Source organism: Manis javanica, chromosome 4 (assembly GCF_040802235.1).
Source record: "Manis javanica isolate MJ-LG chromosome 4, MJ_LKY, whole genome shotgun sequence".
NCBI lineage: Eukaryota > Metazoa > Chordata > Mammalia > Pholidota > Manidae > Manis > Manis javanica.
Genome location: NC_133159.1, coordinates 24,172,498 through 24,194,664, shown reverse-complemented (window position 1 = coordinate 24,194,664; position 22,167 = coordinate 24,172,498). Strand labels below are relative to the sequence as shown.

The following is a 22,167-nucleotide window of genomic DNA, read 5'->3' as shown; positions in this document are numbered from 1 at the left end:
AATGTTTAAAAACATCCTGAAGATGAATTTAAAAAACTGATGAGGCCAAATACAGCCCTTGAATCAGTAGCTGTAGAAAATGTTTTTGCCCTTATATAATAGTAAGGGGAGGGTCCTGGGACACACTGATTCCTTAAGAGGTTCTGGGTAGGGGTAGCCCTTCAACTTTTGGAGTGGGGGCTTGAAGGGGTCCAAAGAGCCCATAGAGCGAGGTGTAGGCATCTCCTTTTGGCCCTCAACATCAGTAGGACTGGAAAAAATTGAGATATCCCCTCATCCCATCTTTCATCCCAATTCAGGGGACTCAGTTTCCATCTTCTGAAACCCTATGTCCCCTTCCAAAGGAATAGATGGGAATGGGGAGCAGAGATGTCAATAAACAGACATTTATTGAGCTCCTGATGTGTGCCAGGCACCAAGGAGGAGCACACAGAGGTATTAGATGAAGTCCTGGCCCTCACGGAGCTTCTTGATGACCAGGAAAAAGGAAAAGGGGACAGGCAGAAGCTGATGTCAATCACAGGCCTTGCTCCTCTCTGGTGGTCTCGGGAAGCAGGAGGACCCAGAAAGGGACAACTTGGACAGGTGTCCAGGACAGATATGCACAGGCCACATGTGTATAAGACACATGTGCAAAGCCCACACAACCACAGAACCCGTGTGTAAGACACAAGAAGTGTATTGGTCACGGGTGGGTGGGATTCATGTGCAGGGTCCATATGCCACATCGGTATGGCACAAGAGCTGCAGCTGCCCCAGCCAGGTTGGCTAGGTGTAGGGAAGGCTTCAGGCCCTGGCCAGCTGGGCCTCTCAGGGCTGGGGCTGGTACTGGCCCTCTGTGGCCGTGAAAAAGTCCTCCAGCACGCTGCGCAGGTAGTCAAAGGTGGGCCTGTCCTCTGGGCGCTCCTTCCAGCACAGCATCATGAGGTGGTACAGTTCTTCTGGACAGTTGTCAGGGCGCACCATGCGGTAGCCTCGCTCCAGGTTCTGAATCACCTCAGGATTGGTCATCCCTAGAGGTTGATGGGAGAAACAAGGCTCCAGGCTTTGGAAGCCCACAGACAGGGGTGAAGTTCAGAATAGTTAACAACTGGCATGGGATGAGCACCAATCCAAAAGAATCCTCATCAGAGGTAAAGCTGTACTGGGGCACCTGCGAAATCTCAGTGGTGCCACTTGGAGAGTCTGCTATGACTTAGAAAACATATACATGTCGGCTGTGAGGCCATGGTGAGCCACCTTACCTCTTTGAGCCCCAGTTTCCTCATCCGGAAAATGGAATAAATAGTAGCTCCTACCTCATAAAATTGTTATTAGGACTGAATGAGATCATGCATATAAGGCAGAGAGTATAGTGTCTGGAGGAAAGATGTTGCATAGGGAGTATCTGTGATTATTATTTAGTGGGGAAGACTGGGGTGGTTAGGGCCCAAGACAGGAGGGGAGCCCCCAGCTAGGAGAGTGTTAAGTTCCTTCAGCTTTTTGGACCGGGCCTTAGGGAGGCTGCATTAAAAAGTCAGACTGACATGGGGCCCCAGCAAAGCAGTCTCCACATGGGGCAGGGAGGGCGACTAGGCTCCTTCAGGACCCAGATGAAATAATTTTGGGGCCACTTCCCTCCCTCTGTCCTGGTCCTGGTGCCCCTGCATGTGTCCCCTAAGAGGAGCTTTTCTGGAAAAATGCATGGTCACATCAGATACATAGCTCCCTGTTTCTAAATTACTCATGTGGCCTCTGGCTTTTCCTTCGGTCTCTTGAGAGAAGACTGTGGCAGGGAGTCCCCAAAGACTAAACTCTTACAAGGTCCTGGGAAAATTTAGATTTTGCCCCTATAAAGCTTAGGATTGCACCATGGTCAGTAGAATCCCCTCTTCCCCAAGCTGTGCCACTGAGAGGTCTCCAGCAATGAGTCCCTCACATTTCAAAGTCAGGACATTGGAGGACATAAGCCAGGAAATGAAACACCTGAAGCTGGAGTCAAGGGTGCAAACTTGTAAGTGACACCCAGCCTAAATACAGCCCATAGACCCTAGAGTGTTTTTAAACAATTTGAATCAATCATCAATATTTGGAAATGCACAAATTTTCCTAAAACTCCAAGTTTTGGCTTCTCTTGAAAAAAAGAAAAGATCTGTTTCTAGGGCCCCTGTGTCTTAATAGCAACATCTGCTAGAGGAGTTAGAAGTTCACCCAGGTCCCTGTTACTCCCCATTGTCTCCCTGACCCTGATGCACATGTCAGCTGCCATTTAGTATCAGGCTTTCGGTGCCTTTTTTCTTCTACTGGAGAAATTGTCTCTGAGTTCACCTCTATGGGCACAGTGGAGGAGCAGTAAGGGTTCTTGGCAGGATGACTACCTGTGATTCTAGCCCCAGCACTGCCCTTGGACTCTGTGATGGGCCAAGTCCAGGGCAGGGAGGTCCTTCAGGCTCTCACCTGATTCTAAGGTGCCTTTACCTTCCTAGGAGCAAAGCTCTGTGCACATTGCTCTGAGGATGTGGGAAGCGTCTGCAGATCTGGCTACTGTGCACTGTGACCTCCCTACCCTGTCTTTGTGTTATGTTACAGTTCCTCTCCCCAGAATTTCCTAGCCAGTTCCTTTAAAAAAATTCCACCCGTCTTGGCTGAATTCAAGGGTAAATGACATTGTCCAGGAGATAGAGGGAGGGGTGGGAGAGGGTGAGAATTAGTTGTTTACATGTCTTTCCCACTTTCAAATGGAAAGTTTTAGAGAGAAGGAAAGTCAGTGTTTAGTGAGCCCCTTCTGGGAGTCAAGCTCTCTCACAGTCTTGTTTTCCTATCAGGAAACCAAGGCTCAGAAAAGTGAAGTTACCTGCCCAAAGCCACATGCCTAAAGTGATGATTAGTAATAAAATCTGACACTCTTGGGTGTTTAGTGTGGGCCAGGTAGTGTTCTAACCTCACCTTCTACAGATGGGGAATGAAGGAATGAGCTGATCAAAGACAAGCAAAAAGTTAGCATAAGGCAGATCTGGTAAGAAAGGTAAGCCTCTTGCCTTCTAGGCCTGATCCTCTTCTCCCACACCAGGCTGCCTGTGTCGAAACTAAAGAAAAGAGCTGGAATTATTGAAGGGAGAGAGAAATCCAGAGACAGAGAAAGAGGCCAGCCCTGGGAAGTGTGGCACCTGACTGGGGATATTGGAGTCTCACCCCTGAGAAGATGCAGCAGAAGAAGCAGCTAGAAAGTTTCAGATTCTGAGTCTGGGAAGAAGTGAATGGAAAGACATGGATTTGCAGCCCTTCTCCATAACCCTTTCAGTTCCTGCCCTTGGCCCTGACCTGGGTAAGGGATGCGGCCGTGGGTGACAATCTCTGTCAGCAGGATCCCAAAAGACCATACGTCTGACTTGATGGTGAAGATCCCGTAGTTAATGGCTTCTGGTGCCGTCCACTTAATGGGAAACTTGGCCCCTGGCAGGGAGACAGACTGAGGTCATCTGGATCTGCTTGGCCAGACCCTGCAGGCCCCAGGCTTCCCTTACATCCCACACCTACCCTCCTTGGCTGTGTACTCATTGTCCTCAATGAGGCGTGCTAGGCCAAAGTCTGCGATCTTGCAGCTCAGGGTGTCAGACACTAGGATGTTAGCAGCCCTCAGGTCACGATGGATATAATTCTGCTCTTCAATGAATGCCATGCCCTCTGCAATCTGCAGGCCAGGTACAGGTCAGCAGTCCTGGGCCAGATATCCTTGTGACCCATGCCCAGCCCTGCCCCAGCCTCCTTACTTGGGCTGCCATGTCCAAGAGTTTGTTGATGGTCAGCTTGACGCCTGGGGTAGTCTTGAGGAAATCCACCAGGCTCCCTGTGGACAGAAGCAAGAGTTGCTGACCCAGGTTGCCCCGGGAGGGAGCTCCCAAGCCCTTCCCCCAACTGGAGGTCTAGAAGCAGTGTCTGATGTGTGGAAAGGAAGGGTAAGGGGTGAGAATGGAGGAGTGTGTGTTTGGGGTGAGAGTGCCCAGATATGCAAAGGTCTTCTCCCAGGGACCAGGGTAGAGTGGGCTTGAAGGGGCCTGTGATCTTCTTATCAACCCTGGGGTAGAGCCCAAACTCCTCGGCCAGGCATCCAAAGGCCTGCATAGTCCACATTTGCAGTTTCTGCTCTTGGCCTACTCCCGCCTCTTTAATTCAACCCACCCTAGACAGTTTTAAGATTTTTCACGTAGACCACTGGTTTCTTACCAAAAGTCTCTTTATTCCATCTCCACCTGACAAAAATTCTACTTTTCTTTCATGGCCCAGCTATAGATTATTCCTCTAGGAAGCCTCTTCAGATCCTACTAGGCATAATAAATTACATCATCATCTGTATTCCCCACAGCATGCTGAAACTTTCCTATGGCACAAACTCCAGTTTTCCTAGTTCCCATAACTAAAATGAAGTTTCACTGATAACAGAAAACTTGTTTTGTCCATCCATGTTCCCAGTGTCCCCTCAAAGTAAGCAGCAATAAATGTTTGTTGAATGTATAACATGGAGTATGGAAACAGGTCCCTGGAGGCCTGAGGGGCCACCTCTCTGATAGCAGAGGGTGACCAGAAGACCAGTTGCTGGAGTGTAGCTAGTGATCATTGGCCTTTCTCAAGAGATTAAAATCGTGTGAAGAGGGCAGCATCCTGAGTATCTCCACTATGACTGAAGAATTAGTCACCAAAGATAAAGGCTTCAACCAGATGCAACAAATATGTGGACACAAACTGCCATTCTGCCATGTGTCCATGGCAGTTGCTGCTAACCAATCCCAGGAGCACTCACTCTCAGTGAGCTTCAGAATCCTCCCCATCACAGAACTCCAAGCCAACTACCAACTGAAGTTGGCCACAAGAAAAAACCTATCTGCTATTTCCAGAATCCATTAGCCAATTAATACCTTTTTTCCCTTTCCTGAAAGAGGGACAGATCTCCCACAGAGTCACAGCCAGGTAACAACACACTGAACAGTGAGAACATGGCAGGCATTGTTCTGACTGCTCTACATACAGTAACATTTTTAACCTCACAAAGGCCCTGTGAGAAAGTTACTGTTGCTTTATTATCACCATATTTTACTGATAAAGAAACCATAGCAAAGAGAAGTGAGGTAATTAGCCCGAATCCACACAAACATGAAACCTGGATTCTAACCCACTCAGACAGATCATAGAACCCTTGGTGGCTACTCTGTTATTTCTGGGTGAGCCTGTTTAGATTTCTGCTGTTATACTTAGGGAAACTGAGCACCAGAGGTGGGACAAGAACTTGGCCTGTATCACACAGCAAATCAGTGGCAAAGATGGGCTCAGAAACTGCTGTCCACCTTCCGGGAGCTCCCACTCTGTCCAACAGCAGACTAAGGGAAGGAGAGGGGCCCAGAACTGAAAAAGGGCTTTGGCACAGATCTGCCCTTCCAAGGCTCAGGGGCAAAAGGGAGAGAAATGGGCCTAGGGACCCACTCATCTCCTGTGATCAAGTGTCCTGAGATCAAGGTAGGGCTTTGAGAAGGCAAACACTACAGCAGGTCAGGGAAGATAGCAGGAGAAAGCTCTTCCAGAGCCTGCCACCCTAGGCTGAGCTCCCGGATGACAACCCCCTCTTCTCCTCCGTGGAGGTGAGTCTTTAGGGGCACTGGAAAGCTCCTCTAGAACCCCTCAGCGCTGAGCTTGACAAGAAGGCGGATCTCCTCCACCCTCCAGCAGTCAGCGGCAGAGGGGGGCGGCGTCCCCGAGCGGCTGCGCATGGCGGCGGCGCCCACCGTTCTCCATGTATTCCGTGATGATGTAGATGGGCTCCTGGGTGACCACCGCGTACAGCCGGACCAGCCGCTGGTGTTGCAGCTGCTTCATGAGGTTGGCCTCTGCCAGGAAGGCGTCGGGGGACATGCTGCCCTGTTTCAGGCTCTTCACTGCCACCTTCGTGTGCCCGTTGTAGTACCCTGGGGCAGGGAGGATGGAATCATCACTCCGTGCCACCGCACCCACCGCCAGGCAGCTGCCCTGAAACAGGCCACTGTCGTGGGACTCCCACGACCTCAGAGGGCGCTTCCCCTTCCCCATCCCCTTCCCCGCGGTCCTGGGGGACCTCACTCACCCATCCACACCTCCCCGAACTGGCCGGCCCCCAGCCGCTCCACCAGCTTCAGCGTCTCCCTGGGAACCTCCCACTCGTCCTCCCACCATGGCTTCTGGGGCTTCTGCGTCTGGCAGGGGCGACTCAACCGCGTGCACAACCCATCCGGAGCATCTGTGAGGGCCAGGAAGGTGAGCAGGGCTGTCAGTACGGCAGGACTCTGGTGCCCCCACCCAGTCCCCACCTCGCCAAGTCCCAGTACAGGGGAAATGGACTGGCAGGGGAGGTGTGGGGCTGTCACCCGACACCTGAGGTTGTAGGGGTACTGCACCTCATCTACTTGGGGAATGAAGAAGCATACTGAGAGATGGGTGGTGGTCTCCCTGAGAGGTACTTGGGGTGGGGGGCAGGCTGATAGGGCATAGGTGCAGGAGCCTCGGGCGCACGTCCGAGGGGCCCCCAGGGGCTCACTGGTGTAATGGCGGACCAGCTCGTGCAGGCCGGGAAAAGTGATGCGCGGGGAGATGTAGAAGCCGCCTTTGTCCAGGTTACGGATCTTGTAATGTTTCACCACCTCTCCCTGGTTCTGGTCGAAGTCCCGGACCGACAGGGAAAATGAACCTGAGTGAAAGAGCGTGTGAAACACTAACGAGGGAAAGGAGTGCTGTTCGGCGCCAAGCCCGGGGCTCTCCGGCCGCCCGGCCCCCGCCCCGCCCCGCCCCGCCCCCACTCACCCGCCCCGCCCCCCACTCACCCGCCGTGCTCTCGCTCTCCCGGATCAGGAAGGAGCCGTGCGTGTTCCCGGGCGCCAGGAGCTGCCGCTCAGCGTCCCTGCGGCTGAGGTTCTTGAAGAACCAGCTGCGCAAGGAAGTCGTCTGTCAGTTCGTTCTTCCTCCATCACCCCCAAGCATTCACTACCACCCCAAGAGCATCCCTCCTCCGCTCCGGGATCCTTAGATCTGCTCCCACTCAACCCCACGACGAGTCCCACTCACGGTTCAGGCTCCAGGCTGTTGGCTTTCGCGACGAAGTTGAAAGGGATGAAACCTTCCTGACCAGTGGTCAGGGACTGTGCCTTCCACCACTCGCCGATCCTGTGTGACAGCGGCAGTCAGCGTGGTCTGCTGAGCTGTGGACTTGGCTGGAAATCCTCAGAGCCCCCAGTTAGGCCATGCCGCTCCACCCTCCCGCTCAGCATTCTGGAGCCTCCCATTTTATTTCAGGGGCACCCATTGCAAGCCAGTCAGGGGCTGGAGGGCTGGGCACCGGGGTCCCACTCCCTCACACATTCCCCTAGGATAAGGATGGGTGGTGTGGAGGGGGCACTCACTGTTCCAGGATGCGGAGCTGTTCACCCTTCTCGAAGCCCAGGTCTCCATCGTGAGAGGGCTCATAGCTATGCAAGGCAATAACCAGGTTGTCTGTAAAAACAGGAGGTGTCAGGGGGAACCAGCCTGGAATAGGCTGAGAGCATGGGGTTCAAGAGGTACAGGGCAGCAGGCTAAGAGCAGCAGCACAGAACAGAGGGTAGATGAGAAGGAGGTGGAGGCCAACCAGGAAGGATCCACAGGCCTTGTCTTCCAGGCCCTGCTGGTTGAGGTTACCTTGCAGTGGGGAGGCTGGGGGATTGGAGCCCTCATAAGTGACCAGTGGATCTCGAACCTCAGAGCCATTCCGGATGGGCAGCTGTGTGGTGGGGAGTGAGAGTGGCATCAGAGAGCAGGTCTGACTATGGTCAGACCCTGTCTCCCCTTGATAGAGCCCAGACACGAGTACTGCCGTTTTGAATAAGCCCACTTGCCATCTCAGAGACCTAGGTTTCAGTTTACTGAGGCTACAAGCATTCTCCGGAGGACACGTCAGCAAGCCACAAGCCCACCTTTTCCCTGACCTGTCCCCTCAAAAGCCCGCCAAAAAACCCAGCCATAAAAAGCCTCTTAGCCTGTAAAAAACGCCTTCTTTGCTCTGCCCACCAGAACAGAGAGGTGCCTCTCAGTTTTAGCAATAAACCTGCCTGGACTGTTGAGTTCACATCCCTTCTTTTCCTTTACCCTCCCCACCATTTTGCTCTCCACTTCTCCAGCCTGGCTGGATCTTATCTCAAAATTTGCCAACTACTTGCTGTGTGTCCTTAGGAGAGTTCTTTCCCCTCTTGGTTCTCTTTTCCTTTCTGTATTCCAGAGGAGAGGGTCCCTCTATTATTTCAAGGACCTATATGCGTGGTCCATTTCTTCTGGGTTGTGCACTCCACCCAACTCCCACAGCAAGCCCCCTGTCTCGCCTCTTACCATGGCCTTGCTATCCAGCGGGACTATGGGGTAATGGCAGTTCTCACATACATCGATGTTTTCCATCCAGTCATCTTCAGGGTTTGAGCTGCAGCTACAGCCCATGGTCCCTGAGTGAAAGGAGAGGGAGCTGAAGGGGCCCCGGCAAGATCTACTTCCCCAACACCAGACATCCTAGGGCCTTGCCCTGGGAATTTCCAGAAGTACCTGAGATTGTAAGGCTCCCAGCCCCCATTCACCAGCCTCAGAAAAGCTGAAATGGGGTCCTAGCTCCTAACCAAGCTCCTCTGAGCCCCCAAGCCACAAGTAGTCACACAGGCCCAGGCTGAGCCCTAGGCCCCGCCCTCCCACCTGGGATGGGCAAACCGCTACAGACACCTTTGTTAGTCTAGTTGCCCACTTCCTGCCCTCCCCCTTTGCCCCCCATGGGGGACTACCTGTTAGAGATCACACAAACTTCCCCAAGCCCCAAGGAGGCCTAAATTTTGATCTTCCCCTCCCAGAGAGGTGTGTGCATCCCATCTTCTAATTACAATTTCCCTCTCCAGCCAAGGAAGCGGAATAAGAGATTTGTGCTCCCTAATGTCAGCCATCAGGCCTCTGATTGGCCCCACAGGTGCTCTCTTTTGTCCAGCTACTGAACTCTAGGCTTCTGAACCTTAAAGGCTTAGCCGCACAAACTCTTCTTTAGAGGGTCCTTTCTGCTTCTCCCCAGCAGAAAACCCCTCAGTCACCTACTTGGCCATAATCTTATTTGTTTGCTTGCTTTAGCAGTGGAAACTTTTTGTCTGATGAAATCAAGCAGAACAGCATAGATAAAGCAGGTAAAAGTGGAGCTATTCTGCCTAAAGCAGAATGGGTACCTCAGTCTGATGTGGCACCCCTTTCCCTAGCACTAAAGTTTAACTTACTGCACATCCAAGACCCTTTAATATCAAGATCAAGTCCTCCTCCTAGTCTATTCTGCTATACACGCACACACACACACACACAAGTGCTCTCACCCACACACTCACACAGCTTTATTTGTGAACTATTCTTGCCTTTCCTAAACACCCCACACTACCACACTATTTTCTTATGCCAGTGCCTTTGCACATGTGGTTTCCCTGCCTTGGAGAGCTCTCTTTTGTCTGTCTACTAAGCTCTAACCCAACCTTCAAGGCTAAGTTCAAGTATCACCTACTCTGTGAAGCCTTCCCAATGCTCTTTGCTCCTACAACATTCTGCTCAGACCATAACCATCACCATAGGCACTGAGGGCCATTATTAGACTGATTTATGTCTGTCCTACCCCTCGATGTCAGGGGATTCATCACGAACAGAAGCTGTGTTTTCTTTGCCTGAATGCTCCAGCACCCAGAACTAGTTGTTCTTAATAAATGTTGACTGGTATGAGGAAGGTTAATGCACAGATTCTCCCAATTGTAAAGGGCTTAGGAACCCCCAAGACTAACCTCTGATTTTCGATGAGCAAATGAAGGCCCAGAGAGGCCCGCTTAAACTCACACAATCTATTTGGGGCAGAACAAAGCTAGAGTTGCTTATCCATGCTGGGACCAAGGGGAAGCGGGGAGCAGTAGAGGTTTTTTGGTTAACAAGACTTAAGGGTATGTATGTATGTCAATTATACCTCAATCTGAAAAAAATAAAAAAAAGATTTCAAGGATAGGCCCTGGAGTCAGAGAGACCTAAATTCAAATCCCGATCCTGACACTCTGTGACTTTGTTGAAATTATTCTTCCTTCTCTCACTTTTCCTTTTCTATCAAATGGGGTCATCACCCCTTCCTCATAAGCTTACATAAATGTTAGCTTAGTTTAGAGCTTAGAAAGACTTCCACAAGTACCTATTCTGCCCTACAAAACTGCTGCTTTGGAGGGTGGGAAAATGGGACTGGTAAATAATCCTTTGCTTTAAGCTCATGTTTCTTAAACTGAGATACTCGTAACCTCTTACAGATATAAGAAATCACAGATGAGCATCATCCCAGCACATGAGTGGGGCACATATTCACTCTTGCCCCCACTGTCTGTGAGAAGTCCTGGAAGGGGTAGGGGAGACAACTGAGAAATCCTACTGGCTAGAGTCCACCCATCTTTGGCTGTAAATGGCTTTTTGATTGCTAATTTTATTATATCTAAAAACGGATTAGCAACCAAAGCCTCCAGAAAAGGATTGATAACAACCTGGAATCAGCCTACGATGAGCTAAGCTTGCTAGTTAGGTTGTGAGCATCCTGTTGTTTGTGATATTCAAACAGGCTTTGGAAAACCACAGGATGGTTATATTGTAGAGAGAATGCCAGATAGAGTGTGGACTGAGGTTGGTAAGATCCTTCCGGGCTTGACATTCTTGGAGGCTTCAGAAAAGGGTAAGAGGAAGAAGAAAAGGTTTGGGACTGTGAAAAGGGGATGAACTGGAGAACAGTAGTGAGGAGAAGCCAGTGGAATGGACAGATAGCATCAGGCTGGAGATCACAGGCCTGGAAGTTGGTACCTGGTCCAGGTTGGAGTCATGTGGAGAGGGAAAAGGAGCCACAAAGTCTTGGGCTGGGGTCCAGGAGAGCCTGCAGGCAGGACCTATCTCCTGAACTGAACCTGGGCCTACCAGAGGGGACCTGATATCCCAAAGACTGGGGCCAGGAGTGAGAAAAAGTCAAGCTGTGTTAAAGTAAACCAAAAGATCTTACCACACTGATAGAGTGACTCCAGTGGGATATGGGGGGAGGTGGGGGCTCGATAATATGGGTGAATGTAGTAATCACATTGTTTTTCATGTGAAACCTTCATAAGAATGTATATCAATAATTAATACCTTAATAAAAAAATTGTAATAAAAAAATAAAGCTAAAAGGAATTCTGTGACTCTCCAGGTATCTGACCTCTGATGTGTCCTCTGTAGCTTGTTTGGAGCTCTCCTTCCAGCTGCAGATAGCAGATCCTGCCCTCTATGGAAGTGTGAGCTTTGTAGTGTAGAAGCCTAGCAGCAATCATAAGAACCCATTTTGGTGAAGCCAGAATTATTTTGGTGAGCGGCTCCTAGCTATGGGAGCTGCATGCTCCCGGAAGGCCCCAGGTGATGTTGGAGGCCTGCAGGTTATTTTACTATTTCAAAAATCTGAAGGGACATAGTACTGTGATTTATTTCTTAGTTTGACACATCGTATTATTATTTCTTCAATGCATACTTAAAGTCTCTGATTAAAATAGGAACTAGAAAACAAGAAAATTAGTACCTAAACGAGGTAAAAACTTCAAAATTATGAGATCCATGGCATGGGTATGGGGTGGGGAGGAGAAGTACGTCAGGGGGAAGGCAAAGAATCCTTGGGAAGGAAGAGTTCTCCCCTACTCTTCACTCCCTGGGAAGTCTAAAGGGGGTGGGGAATTCTGGGAGGTCATGAATATGGGGCACGGAGGCAGGTCTGACAGAGGTCCATCTCCATCAAAAATTTGATCATTGCACTGTTAACAAAGGCCTTCTCTCCAAGACAATCCCTTTATCAAAAATGCACATTTCTGAATGTACATTTACCTGACTGGGGAAAGCAAGTCCACGCGTATGGAGAGGTATGACTTGATGAGCTTTGTGTTTATGTGTGCATTGTCTGGATTTATACGAATCAGTGTGTGCAAATGGATGTGTAATAGAATGGGATGTGCACAGTTGTGCCTGTCCTTATGTAACTGTGAGGTCATAAAATCATATATCTATTTATATAAAATGTGGGCCCATCCTTCTGGTCTTAGTTTGACAAAGATTGTTGGGTAGCCGAAATAATCTAACCAGGTTAATAAATGAGGTCATTAGTAAAAAGAAAATCAAAATTAAAGCTTAATATAAATTTCTCATTGTCAGCAAGAAAGAAAGATAGAAGAAGGAGAAGGAGAAGGAGAAGGAGAAGGAGAAACAGATCCAGAGAATCCCTGGGGCTCTCAGAACCAGTAAGAGGGTAGATTCTGTGGTGAATAGAACAGGACATTCTCTTTTCCCAACTCAGGAACTCATGATCAATTGCAGGAATTCTGTAGATTCTAGACCTCCTCTAACTAGGGTCTGTAATGTTCTTGGTCAAACTCAAGGCTGCCTGGGGTCTACAGAACACTTTGTGCCCATTATAAAGGGCCACCCCTCCTTAGGGTTTCAAACTCGGAGAGTGGAGTAAGGGCTAGATTTTAGTCCCCAGCCCTCCTTGCTCTCAGCACAGTGTCCCGCACACAGAGTGGCCCTGTTCCCACTATGTAGAATTGATCATAAGCCCCAGGCTACATTAAGCTCCTGGACTAGATTTTCTGATCCCAGGATTGTTTAAGAATCATATCATAAGGAGTTCTGATTCTTGCCAACTTGTTTACTTTTATTAACTCCATAGACATTATCTCACCTGCCTTAAATATGTTTTGTCCCTTTAAAAAAAATATTTTAAAAAAAAGGTAACACTTTTCATTTTCCTCCCCTAAACCTATTCATTTATTAAACATTCTTTCCAAAATGTGTGCCAGCTTTTTTGCCGGGGTTTCTTAGGCTAATGCCTTAAGTCAAGAGCAGGCAGGCTTTACCTGTCAAATCACTACGTTGAATACTTGAAACCAGTGTAATATTGTGTATCAATTGAACTTCAATTTAAAAAAGAGTAGGCAGGTTCTTTTGTAGAGTATTGTGGTACTCTGGGCCACCTTGTGGCAAAATCTGTCAGGAATAATTTAAAACATTTTCTTGGCCTTTTTCTTTGGCCAAGGTTTGATAATTGGCAAAATTGCGTATTTGTGTACGTTCAGTGAAGAGCCTGAGCTGTGGATGCCTGCACAGAACTGTCAGCACACCCTAGACTCAGGGTTGGCAGGCATGGTAAATAATTTCTAGTGGGTAAAACAGGGATGTGACCTGAATTCCTTCCTATTTAATATGATATACTTTTGAAGGAAGACTGTGAGTTCAAGGAGTTCACAAAACAGAGAACAGAAAGATAAGCCTTCTCTTATATGCAAACAAGATGGATTTATCACAAACTGGGAGTAGCTTGAGTACATAACTGATTCTGCTAGTTAATTATTGCCATAAATAAGGGCTATGGAGCAATTATTCTAAAACTGATATTTTTGGTAGAGATCCTCCAACTAGTAACTTGCATGAACCTGGTAATGCTTCTTAATGAGTCTCCACCCTTTTGTACCTCTGTGTGCATTTGGGAGTTTTATCAGGATGGAGCCTTACTCACAGTCTGGCAAGCCATGCTGCTTTATTCAGATTTCTGGGAGTCCGCAGCTCACCCCATCCATGCCATAGTGAGTCAAGTTCAGTCCCCAGTCACTTACTGACAAGTTACTAAACCTCTCTAAGCCTCCCTCCATTTCTTGATCTGCAAAATGGGAATAAAAATAGGACCAGCGTGTAGGGCTGTTATGAGCATTATATGTGAGATATAGATGAACCCATATAATAAAATACTTAACACGGCTTGGTACATAGTTAGGACTAAATAAATGAAAATAGTTGTGATTTTAGGCTAGCACGGGCATTTCATTACACCAATCTTAAACATTTTCCAGACCGATAATTGATAAAGTTGTAAATCATTTTCATTTTCCTGTGCGAATTTGACTCTTCTGCAGACCACATTTTCACCTTTGATATATTTACCTAGAATGGAAACTTCACTATCCTAAATGGAAAACCAGCATCATGAGCCATAAACAGAAATCAGTACACATTAAAAGAAACGCATTCTATAATACATAAATTTACATTTCCAAATGTGCATTCCTTACCCCCTAAAATCACTCACCCACGCCAGTGGTGGGCAGGCCATTTTTTGGGAAAGTGCTGCATGCACTTCAAGACAGAACTTTGGGCTTGGGCTTCAGTGAGTTAGAGGAGGCACAATTTTCTTAACTGGCCAGCCTATCAACAAAAATGTAATGGGTACCTCTTATGTGCCAGATGCTGATCTAGCACTGGGGACATAGAGGTGAACAGATAGACAGATTCCCATCCTCTTGACCGTGCTCTTTGTGACAAAGTAGGGTGCTCCTCTGTTGGTTACTTCATTTGCACAGGAGGCTATAGGCCTGTCTTAAGCTTGCTGACTGGCAATGTCTGTAACTCCCGACAACACTGGCAACACGAAACAGCAATACTTGCCAGGAAGTCGCATCTCAAAATCACCACCATTAGCCAAGTTAATGTTTAGCTAAAACCATAGATCTCCATGTATTGACATGGAAAGATATCCTGGATATAATATGGCAAGCGAGTTAGCAGAAGAAAATCCTGAGTATAAGTCTTTTGCATTTAAATATGTATATATAGGGGATTCTTTTAAGCCAGGTTCTGCACTAAGCCTTTATTTGCATGATTTTATGTAATTCTCATAATAATCCTATGAAGTAAGTGCTATTATTATCTCCATTTTACAGATGCAAAAACTGAGGCACCAACAGGGTAAAGTGATTTGTCTGAGGCCTCATAGCAAACAAATAAGTGGTAGAGTGGCAAGTTGAGGTCTACTTGCCTCCAGAGACCAGGCTTTTACCCGCTACGCTTTTTAGCAGCCATATGCAGGGAAATCTGGAAGGACCCACACCAAATTGTTCACAGTGAGCACATCCCAGAAGTGAGATTGGAGGGGGCTGTGTCTCTTTAGATGCCTCTGTAATATTTGCATTTTTAAAAAAGGCCATGTGCTAATTTTGTAATTGAAAAACAAAAAACAGCAAAACTACCACCAGTGCAAAAACTTGGCCAAGGTACAGGATCATTTCAGGCAGATCAACTGCACAGCCTGCCATTGCATTCCTCTCCTTGTCTCGAGTTGTAGACATGGAATAGGTGATACAGGAAAAACGGTTCTGCAATCAAGGAAGTTTGGGAAACACTGGGTCTGACAAAACAGTCATTCTCCCTCTCCACAGGTACTTTCAGAGGCTGAACAAGCTAACATTGACTGTGAAGTCTATATGGGACGGTCCGTAACTGAGGCCATGCTGATTTGACCCCAGAATCTTTTCCTTGCCAGGACCCCATGGAACTAGTACTCTTTAGGACAAACGTTGGGAATGCAGCTCCAGATATTTTAAAACCAGCATTGAAGTTGGTTGTTAGAGGCTATGTCCCTGAATGGTACTTGGTCCTGCCTGTTCCCATCCCACTCACACACCCAGTTCCCCTCAGCATTGCTTTCACTGAACTGAGCTTGGCCTTGAAGCCTGTCAACTTGTGCACATGTGTTTGGATTTGTAGGATCCAGTGTTGTATGTGGAGTGCCTGCCTCTGCCTCTGCACATAGATGCATGTGTATATTTTCTAATGGTGACATGTATGGTATCTGGGACAGGGAGACTGTGGTGTGTGTGTGTGTGTGTGTGTGTGTGTGTGTGTGTGTGTGTGTGTGTGTGAAGTTGTATGTGGGACTCTCTTCTAAGGTAGACACTGTGGCCCAGGCTAGAATTCTCACACCCACTACACGCAGGAAACCAGCTCATTTGTGAAGCCATACCGCAAGTGTGAGGGGCTGGGAGGTTCACTGGCCTGCCAAGGTGCTGAGTGGGAGTAATTCTGGGTGTGGACAGTCCCCACTTTGGTGCACCATTTTCAGGAGGAGGGAGTGCCTAATTTCTGTTAAGCACCAACTATATATCAGGTATCCTCCAGGGCACATCATAGTTACTATTTTCTCTTTGATTCCCCACAGCAGTCTGTAAAGGAGGGGCTTATTATTGCCTCTTTAAATGAACGCCTCTTTTTTGCATTTAAATGCAAACTGGATAAGTAAACTGGACTTTGGAGAGGTGAAACCACTTGTTCAAGGAAATGGTAGAACCGGAATTGTTCTTGGGTCCCCTAACTCTGAAACACATGTTCTTTGCACCACACTATACCCAGTGGTGCTCCTGTGTTGGGCTGCTCAGGTCTGGTACCCAAGAAACAGAACCCAGGCAGAGGCTTCATGTTTTTCAGATGCCCTCCAGAATGGGTCTTTGTCTTTCTCATGACTACCTTGACTCTTCCAGGAAGCCTCCAGGTTACCTAAGGGGAGCCTTCTCTCCTCTGAGCCCTCAGCTCATTCTCTTGCCCATCATCTGGCCCTTTTTCCCTTTGAGAAGAACCTCTATTCCTGAGCCCTGAGGGCGAGGGACCCTGAATTATCTATCAGCTCAGGCTGGATGGGGGGCCCAGCTCCTGCCTGTCCAGGGTACAGATGAGCACAGGGAGAGACACCAGCCCCCACACAGGCTGCAGGCCTTCGAGCTGGGGACAGGAGAAAGGCTGGGACTTGCTGACTAGGTGGAAATTGTGCGTCAAGAAAAACTCCAATGACAGAGGATGGGGCAGGGGAAACCTGGAAAGTCTGGCTCAGGTGGGGACTCCCCCCAAAAACTGAAGGCCCAAGATTAGAAAGTAAATGGGTGCGCAGGTGGCTGACTGCCCTCCTGGGCCTCTACCTTCCTGGGGTCTGAGGCAGGGATCAGCAGGACCAACTGGCCCTATACATGCCATTTGTGTGTGGCTGACGGGGGTGGGGGGCAGAAAGGAGAGGTGGGGAGGGCATCCTGTGGCACTTGGCAGGGGCAGGAATGGCAGCTTTCCAGATGGACGTTTAGATGGCCCTCTCCCAGGGCTGACTGCACCCCTGTCCATGACAAAAATAGCCCTTCCTCTCGCCTTCTCTCCTCATTCTTTCCGTTTTGATTTCCCAATGTCCGGTCAGGTCAGATACTTCCGCCCTGGAGGCCCCATCCCAGATGACAAATGTGCCCTCACATGTCCATCTGCCCCTATCAGAAGACTCCTCCCTCTTTCAAGCCAGTCTGGTCACTGAGGCTCAAATCTTTTCTCACGTGTCCATCCGGATGCTCTGGGTCACTCCTCTCTCTCTCAGGAGATTCTTGTCACCGGGGTCTGCCTGGGCAACCAGGTCCCTGACTCAACCTGCACCATGGAGCAGTCGCAGCCTAGACATCGCCCTTTCCCAGAGTGCGGCCGCGCCACTGCCTTGCTGAGCCGCGGTGGGGAGGGAGTGCCTTGCTCTCCCTGGGCCTCAGGAGACTCATTCACCATGGGATGAGGGACTGGACTTGGGGACTGCTGAAGGCCTTTTTAATACCTGATAGTCCATGTGCCAGATCTCCACGAAAGTGCTCGCAGTGAGGTGGGACCTGATGGCAGACAGTGTGGCAATGGCAAGAGCCAACAGCTATGCAGGAAAGAGGTCATCCAGATGACTGCATGTCCCACCTGACCCCCAGCAAGATTTTCCTGTGCCCTAGTCTGAAGGGCTGCTGCATAGCCAGGGAGTCTGGCCTCATACCCAACTGCAGCCCTCTGCTGTCAGGCCCCACTACAGCCCCTAGACCCCTGTTCCCAGTACTCCTTACCTGCCCAGCCCAGGAGCCCTCTGGCCCCATTCACATGGTCCTCCTGGCCTAGCCGGGCTGCCCAGACACGGTTTCAGCTCCCCTCACCGTCGTAGCCACCGCCTGTCTCCGTGCACCCACGTCCCACCCTGACTTCCTGCCTCCTCCTGAGGGCCCCGCAGCCAACCGGGCCCCAGCAGCCCAACCACAAGCCTCTAGCACCCCAAGCTTCCTGCTGCCATAGCCCCCTGCCCCTCAGCCCCTAGGAATCTATACAGCTCCTGGTCAGGATGGCACTTGGAGGTGAAGAAAGGATGGAGCTTCCCTCCTGCCGCCAGGTGCACCTGGACAAGAGAGTCAAGGACAGCCTTTATATTTCCCAACCAGCAAGGAGCTGCCACACATTCATGTTCAGTGAAAGGCAAGTAGCACTTCTGTCATGGTCTGAGAGCTGAGTGACCCTCATGCTACAGTCTAAGAGCAAAGGTAACATCTCTTCAGAGTCAGAGGAGAAGACACTATCCCTGTTAAATATTTGGAGAGCAGAACACCCTTGTTACAGTCAGATGTCAGGCTAACTCAGCTGCTGTAGTGAGCACAAAACAATAGTCATGTCATCTTAGGGCACAGGACAACAACTTTTTATAGTCAGAATGTAGGTTAGCACCCTTCTTACAAATAGAATGCTAGACAACAAGCTTTTTCAAGAAGCAGGCAGGACACCCCCGTGTCTTCAGAAGGGCAGAGTAACAGCCTCTGTGTGAGCAGAGGGCTGAACAACACCCACTAACCATTGTTGGAAAGTAGGGCAACACTTCTAACTCACATAGAGGCAAGACCATAGCCTCTGTTAGAGGTGCAGGTCCCAGAACTATCTCCTGCAACAGATGGAAGTCAGAACAAACACTCCCGCCCAGGCCCGCAGGTGCAGGCAGTTGACTGGCAGGACTTGGTGTTACAGGCAGGAGGTAGGAACCTTGTCACTAGCAGCAGGCAGACCAAGAATCGCCCCTTCCCCTGGGGCCAGGCTGAGGGTGGCACCCTTCAAAGGCTGAGTTCCAGGTCACCAGTGTTATGAGGAACTCCAGGTGGCTTTTACTGGGCCCAAGAGCTGGGCCTTGCCCCTCAGGAGGAAAGCATAAATACATCACCACAGCCTGGGCCTACACTGAGCAAGCAGGTTGGGGGAGGGGAGCCCACAGAGCATTGTTGGGGTTTCTGAGGTGGAAGCTGATGTTGTATGCACCTCAGCTGCGGAGGAAAGGGGGAGACAGGAAATGGGTGGGGGGAGGAGAGGAAGCCTGAGTTGGAAAGTCAAACAGGGTAACACAGAAACAAAGGCTGAGAGATACAAAGTAAAAACCTACAGAGTGACTCAGAGCCCAGAGTCCTGGCTGCAGGGGCCAGCACCCCTTGCTGTAAACCTGAACTCTTCACAGTCCTCTCTGGGCCTGGGCACAACAGTAATTCCACTAGTGGTGATAGTAATGATGAACAATAAATAGTTAACATTTTGAGTGCTTTACTGGGTATTATCTCACTTAAGACATATGCAACTACTTGGGGAGTGAGAATTAGCATTTCTATTTGAGAAGAAAACATTCAAGGGTTAAGGGACCTCCTCAAGGTCTGATAGATGTGAATGGTGGAGCTGGCTTTGAACCCGTTCAGATCCTGCCCTCTGCTGCCCATTTACCTGTCACCTTCCATGGACAGTGATTTAGGATTTTAAGTTCTTTCTCAGGTCTGATCCTGATGAGATAGAGATCTGGAGCTGTGGGGGCGATGGGGATCCATCAGTTCCTCTCCAGTGCCAGCCCAGGCCCTCTCTCCTGCAGTGGAATCCCTGCTCCCCGAAACAGATGACACATGGTGACCTTGGTCCTGAATAAATGACTGCAGAGACCTTGGTGGGAAGCTGAGAGGGCTTTTATTGAGGAGCCTGGGAGTTTGTGTGCTCCTCCCCTTCCTCCCACACCCCCCAGCTGGGGCAGCAGGGGTGACAGGATGCTGGGGCTTTCTACTCCCAGAGAGCTGGTGTCACCCCTAACCCTCCCCCTATCCTTCACTAGGTGCTGGCGCCTCTGAGGTACACCTTCCTTCACCCTTCCCAGGTGGGCTGAGGAAGGGGTAGGGGGTGCCAAGGAGGCACCCACAGATGCTCCTCAGCAGAGGGTGAAGCGCCGTGCACTGATGTTCATGCGCGTGAGGCCGAGGTGTCGCAGTGGCTGGGCCAAGATCAGGCCAGCCCCCGGTTCCAGCTCCAGCTCCAGCTCTGCCTCGTCCAGCAGCTCTTGGTGCAGGTGACAGGCTTGGTCCACCTTCAGCTGGTGCAGCTGGGCTCGCAGCTGAAGCAGCTGCCTTGCCAGCTGCCGGTCCTGAGCCTGCATCTCCCGCTGAGGCGGAGAGGGGAGGTGAGCCCGCTGGACCAGCCCTCAGTCTCCCCATTCCTGTCAACACCCTGGGTCTTTGCACTAGCTGTGCCTTCCCCACCCCCTCCCACCCAAGCTCAATCCCTCCCCGTCTCTCAGATCTTGCTCTAAAACCAAGCTAAGGAGCCATTATTAAACAAATTCAGGTGCCTAGTACCCCAACCCAGATCAACTAAGCACAATCTCCAATTTGGAGCATAGACATCTTTGTATTTGCACGTATTGGGTTAAAAGCCACCTATTTAACACTTGCCTCTTCAGATTCTGCCTATAGTGTGGTCAGTGCCTCCTTTTATACTTCACTGTATCTTTGGGGTATAGCAATTCTAGGGGAGGCAATGCTTTCCCCAACTATAACTGATGTCCCCTAAGGGCAAGGTTCTGTCCCGAGCCAGAAGCCCAAGACCAGCAGGTTGATTGGAATCCTTCTTCAGCAAGGCTCCCTGAATAAAACACTGGAAAAGTCCATTCCTGGCTCTTCAGTCCTAGGAAAAGCCACAGGAGTGGGAGCAGTTGCTGCAGATGGGATCCATTCTTATCCCCTCCCAACACCCATGTCTTGCCCGGTAAGGGGGACTGGCCCCAAGGCCTTCTTCAAGGCTGACTGCATCACCAGACTCACCAGCTCTCTCCGGAGCCACTCAAGGGCAGAGTCCATTGAGTAGAAGCCACAGATTGCCCCAGGTCCCCCAGGCCCAGGTCTGGCTTGGGGACTGCGCCAGGCCTCGCTCTGCACCCGGGCTGTCCACTCCAGATATGAGGGCCGCCGTGTCTGCAGCTGCAGCTTGACTGTCAGGGCCTTCACACAATCCAGGCTTGCTTTCTCCGCATCCTCATCTTCTTCACCCATTGCCTGGAATTTCAGTGACCCCAGTGACATGGTGGGTTTGGAGTGAGTGACAGGGCAAGACTGAAGCTCTGGGATTAGAGAAAGGTGGGCAGTATTGCCCAGGGAGAGGTGGCAGAAGCCAAGGGTGAAAGAGTGTGCGAGGGAGTGTGCAATAGTGAGTGTTCAAGGTGGGTGAGGGAGGCTGATTATGTCAGGGTGGGTGAGTAGATGGATGTGGCAGGCTGAGCGAGCAAGGGCTGGGATTTTCCTGGACTGTTAACCCAGGAGCCACGTGATGCCCATCCGGGTTGGGGTAGGAGGGCCAGTGCTTCTCGGGCCCCTTGGATGAATTTTATTGTCTTTGCCCAGAAGGAGACACCCAGTTCCCAGAAAGGAAGTTGCTCCAGGATGAGAAAAGCATCATTCACACCAGTCTTGGCCCTTTTCCCAAGACCCAAGTTGAGGGAAGGGGAAGGGTAAGGAAGCTGAGGAGCTGCCTCTGTCCTCACTCATGATATTGGCCCTTCAGCAAAGGTACCATGTCCAGAGCCTTGGCATGGGAGTCAGGAGATCTGGGTTCTGGTGCTGGTTCTGTGGGACTTTTCAACAACTCACTGACTCTGTTGGGATAGATCAATGATTTCAAGCTGTACTATAAGGAACTTTAGGTTCCCTTGGAAATCCCTCAGGGCTGCATGTGGGGTAAGGACAGAGCTATGGATGGGCTCCTAGACTTCCTCTCCCTGCCCTCTCATGCCTTCAACCAGAGCAGTTCACCTTTTTAAATTTTTGTATTGAAAATATAACATATACACAGAAAAATTCACTTATCATAAATGCCCAGCTTGTGGGATGCTCCCAAACTGAACAAATTTATGAACCCAGCACCCAGATCAAGCAACCAAGTATTACCAACATCCAGGAAGCCTCCTTTGTGCCCCTGGCCTGTCACTACATTCCTAAGGGTAGGTAATGTTACCCTACTTTCTAACAGCTTAGATTGGTTTTGCCTTTTTGTATACTTCCCAGTGGTTCCCAGGGTTTAGTATGCATCAGAATCACCTGGAAAGTGTGTTAAAAGAGTTCTTGGGCACCACTCACAGAGTTTCTACTTTAGTACTAATGGGGTAGGGCCAAAACTTACATTTCTAATGAATTCCCATTCTAGCTGCTGCTGCTGGTCTGAAATTGTTTG

General features: G+C 49.7%; 2 protein-coding genes across 6 annotated transcripts; both read right to left on the bottom strand.

The window, feature by feature from the left end:
• Window positions 1-370: 370 nt before the first annotated feature.
• Window positions 371-19,536, bottom strand: LCK (LCK proto-oncogene, Src family tyrosine kinase). 5 transcript variants are annotated; one of them, XM_037010728.2, is made up of 14 exons: window positions 17,733-17,848; window positions 13,577-13,717; window positions 8,356-8,465; window positions 7,672-7,753; window positions 7,398-7,488; window positions 7,063-7,161; window positions 6,822-6,925; window positions 6,539-6,688; window positions 6,089-6,241; window positions 5,754-5,933; window positions 3,750-3,826; window positions 3,517-3,670; window positions 3,301-3,432; window positions 371-1,013 (listed from the first exon to the last, which is right to left on the bottom strand). In XM_037010728.2, the coding sequence occupies exons 3-14, from the start codon at window positions 8,458-8,460 to the stop codon at window positions 811-813; spliced, it is 1,530 nt and encodes a 509-aa protein (XP_036866623.1). In that variant the 5' UTR covers window positions 8,461-8,465; window positions 13,577-13,717; window positions 17,733-17,848; the 3' UTR covers window positions 371-810. The 5 variants fall into 5 exon arrangements, with proteins under 5 accessions (XP_036866623.1, XP_036866624.1, XP_036866622.1 ...); XM_037010729.2 differs by lacking the exon at window positions 13,577-13,717 and adding an exon at window positions 17,462-17,551 and having other exon boundaries at window positions 17,733-17,846; XM_037010727.2 differs by lacking the exons at window positions 13,577-13,717; window positions 17,733-17,848 and adding an exon at window positions 19,408-19,536.
• A 116-nt stretch (window positions 19,537-19,652) lies between these two features.
• FAM167B (family with sequence similarity 167 member B) lies at window positions 19,653-21,218 on the bottom strand. Its single transcript, XM_017676745.3, has 2 exons — window positions 20,766-21,218; window positions 19,653-20,107 (listed from the first exon to the last, which is right to left on the bottom strand). Exons 1-2 carry the CDS (start codon window positions 21,021-21,023, stop codon window positions 19,877-19,879), a joined length of 489 nt encoding a protein of 162 aa, XP_017532234.2. The 5' UTR covers window positions 21,024-21,218; the 3' UTR covers window positions 19,653-19,876.
• Window positions 21,219-22,167: the final 949 nt, after the last annotated feature.

Excerpts from the sequence above, each read along its gene's own strand:
- LCK (XM_037010727.2), bottom strand. The coding sequence starts at position 8,460 with ATGGGCTGTAGCTGCAGCTCAAACCCTGAAGATGACTGGATGGAAAAC. Across the intron at positions 6,926-7,062 it reads AACAGCCTGGAGCCTGAACC|CTGGTTCTTCAAGAACCTCA; the intron begins GTGAGTGGGACT and ends TTCCTTGCGCAG. Across the intron at positions 1,014-3,300 it reads CGGCCGCATCCCTTACCCAG|GGATGACCAATCCTGAGGTG; the intron begins GTCAGGGCCAAG and ends ATCAACCTCTAG.
- FAM167B (XM_017676745.3), bottom strand. The coding sequence starts at position 21,023 with ATGTCACTGGGGTCACTGAAATTCCAGGCAATGGGTGAAGAAGATGAG. Across the intron at positions 20,108-20,765 it reads AGTGGCTCCGGAGAGAGCTG|CGGGAGATGCAGGCTCAGGA; the intron begins GTGAGTCTGGTG and ends TCTCCGCCTCAG.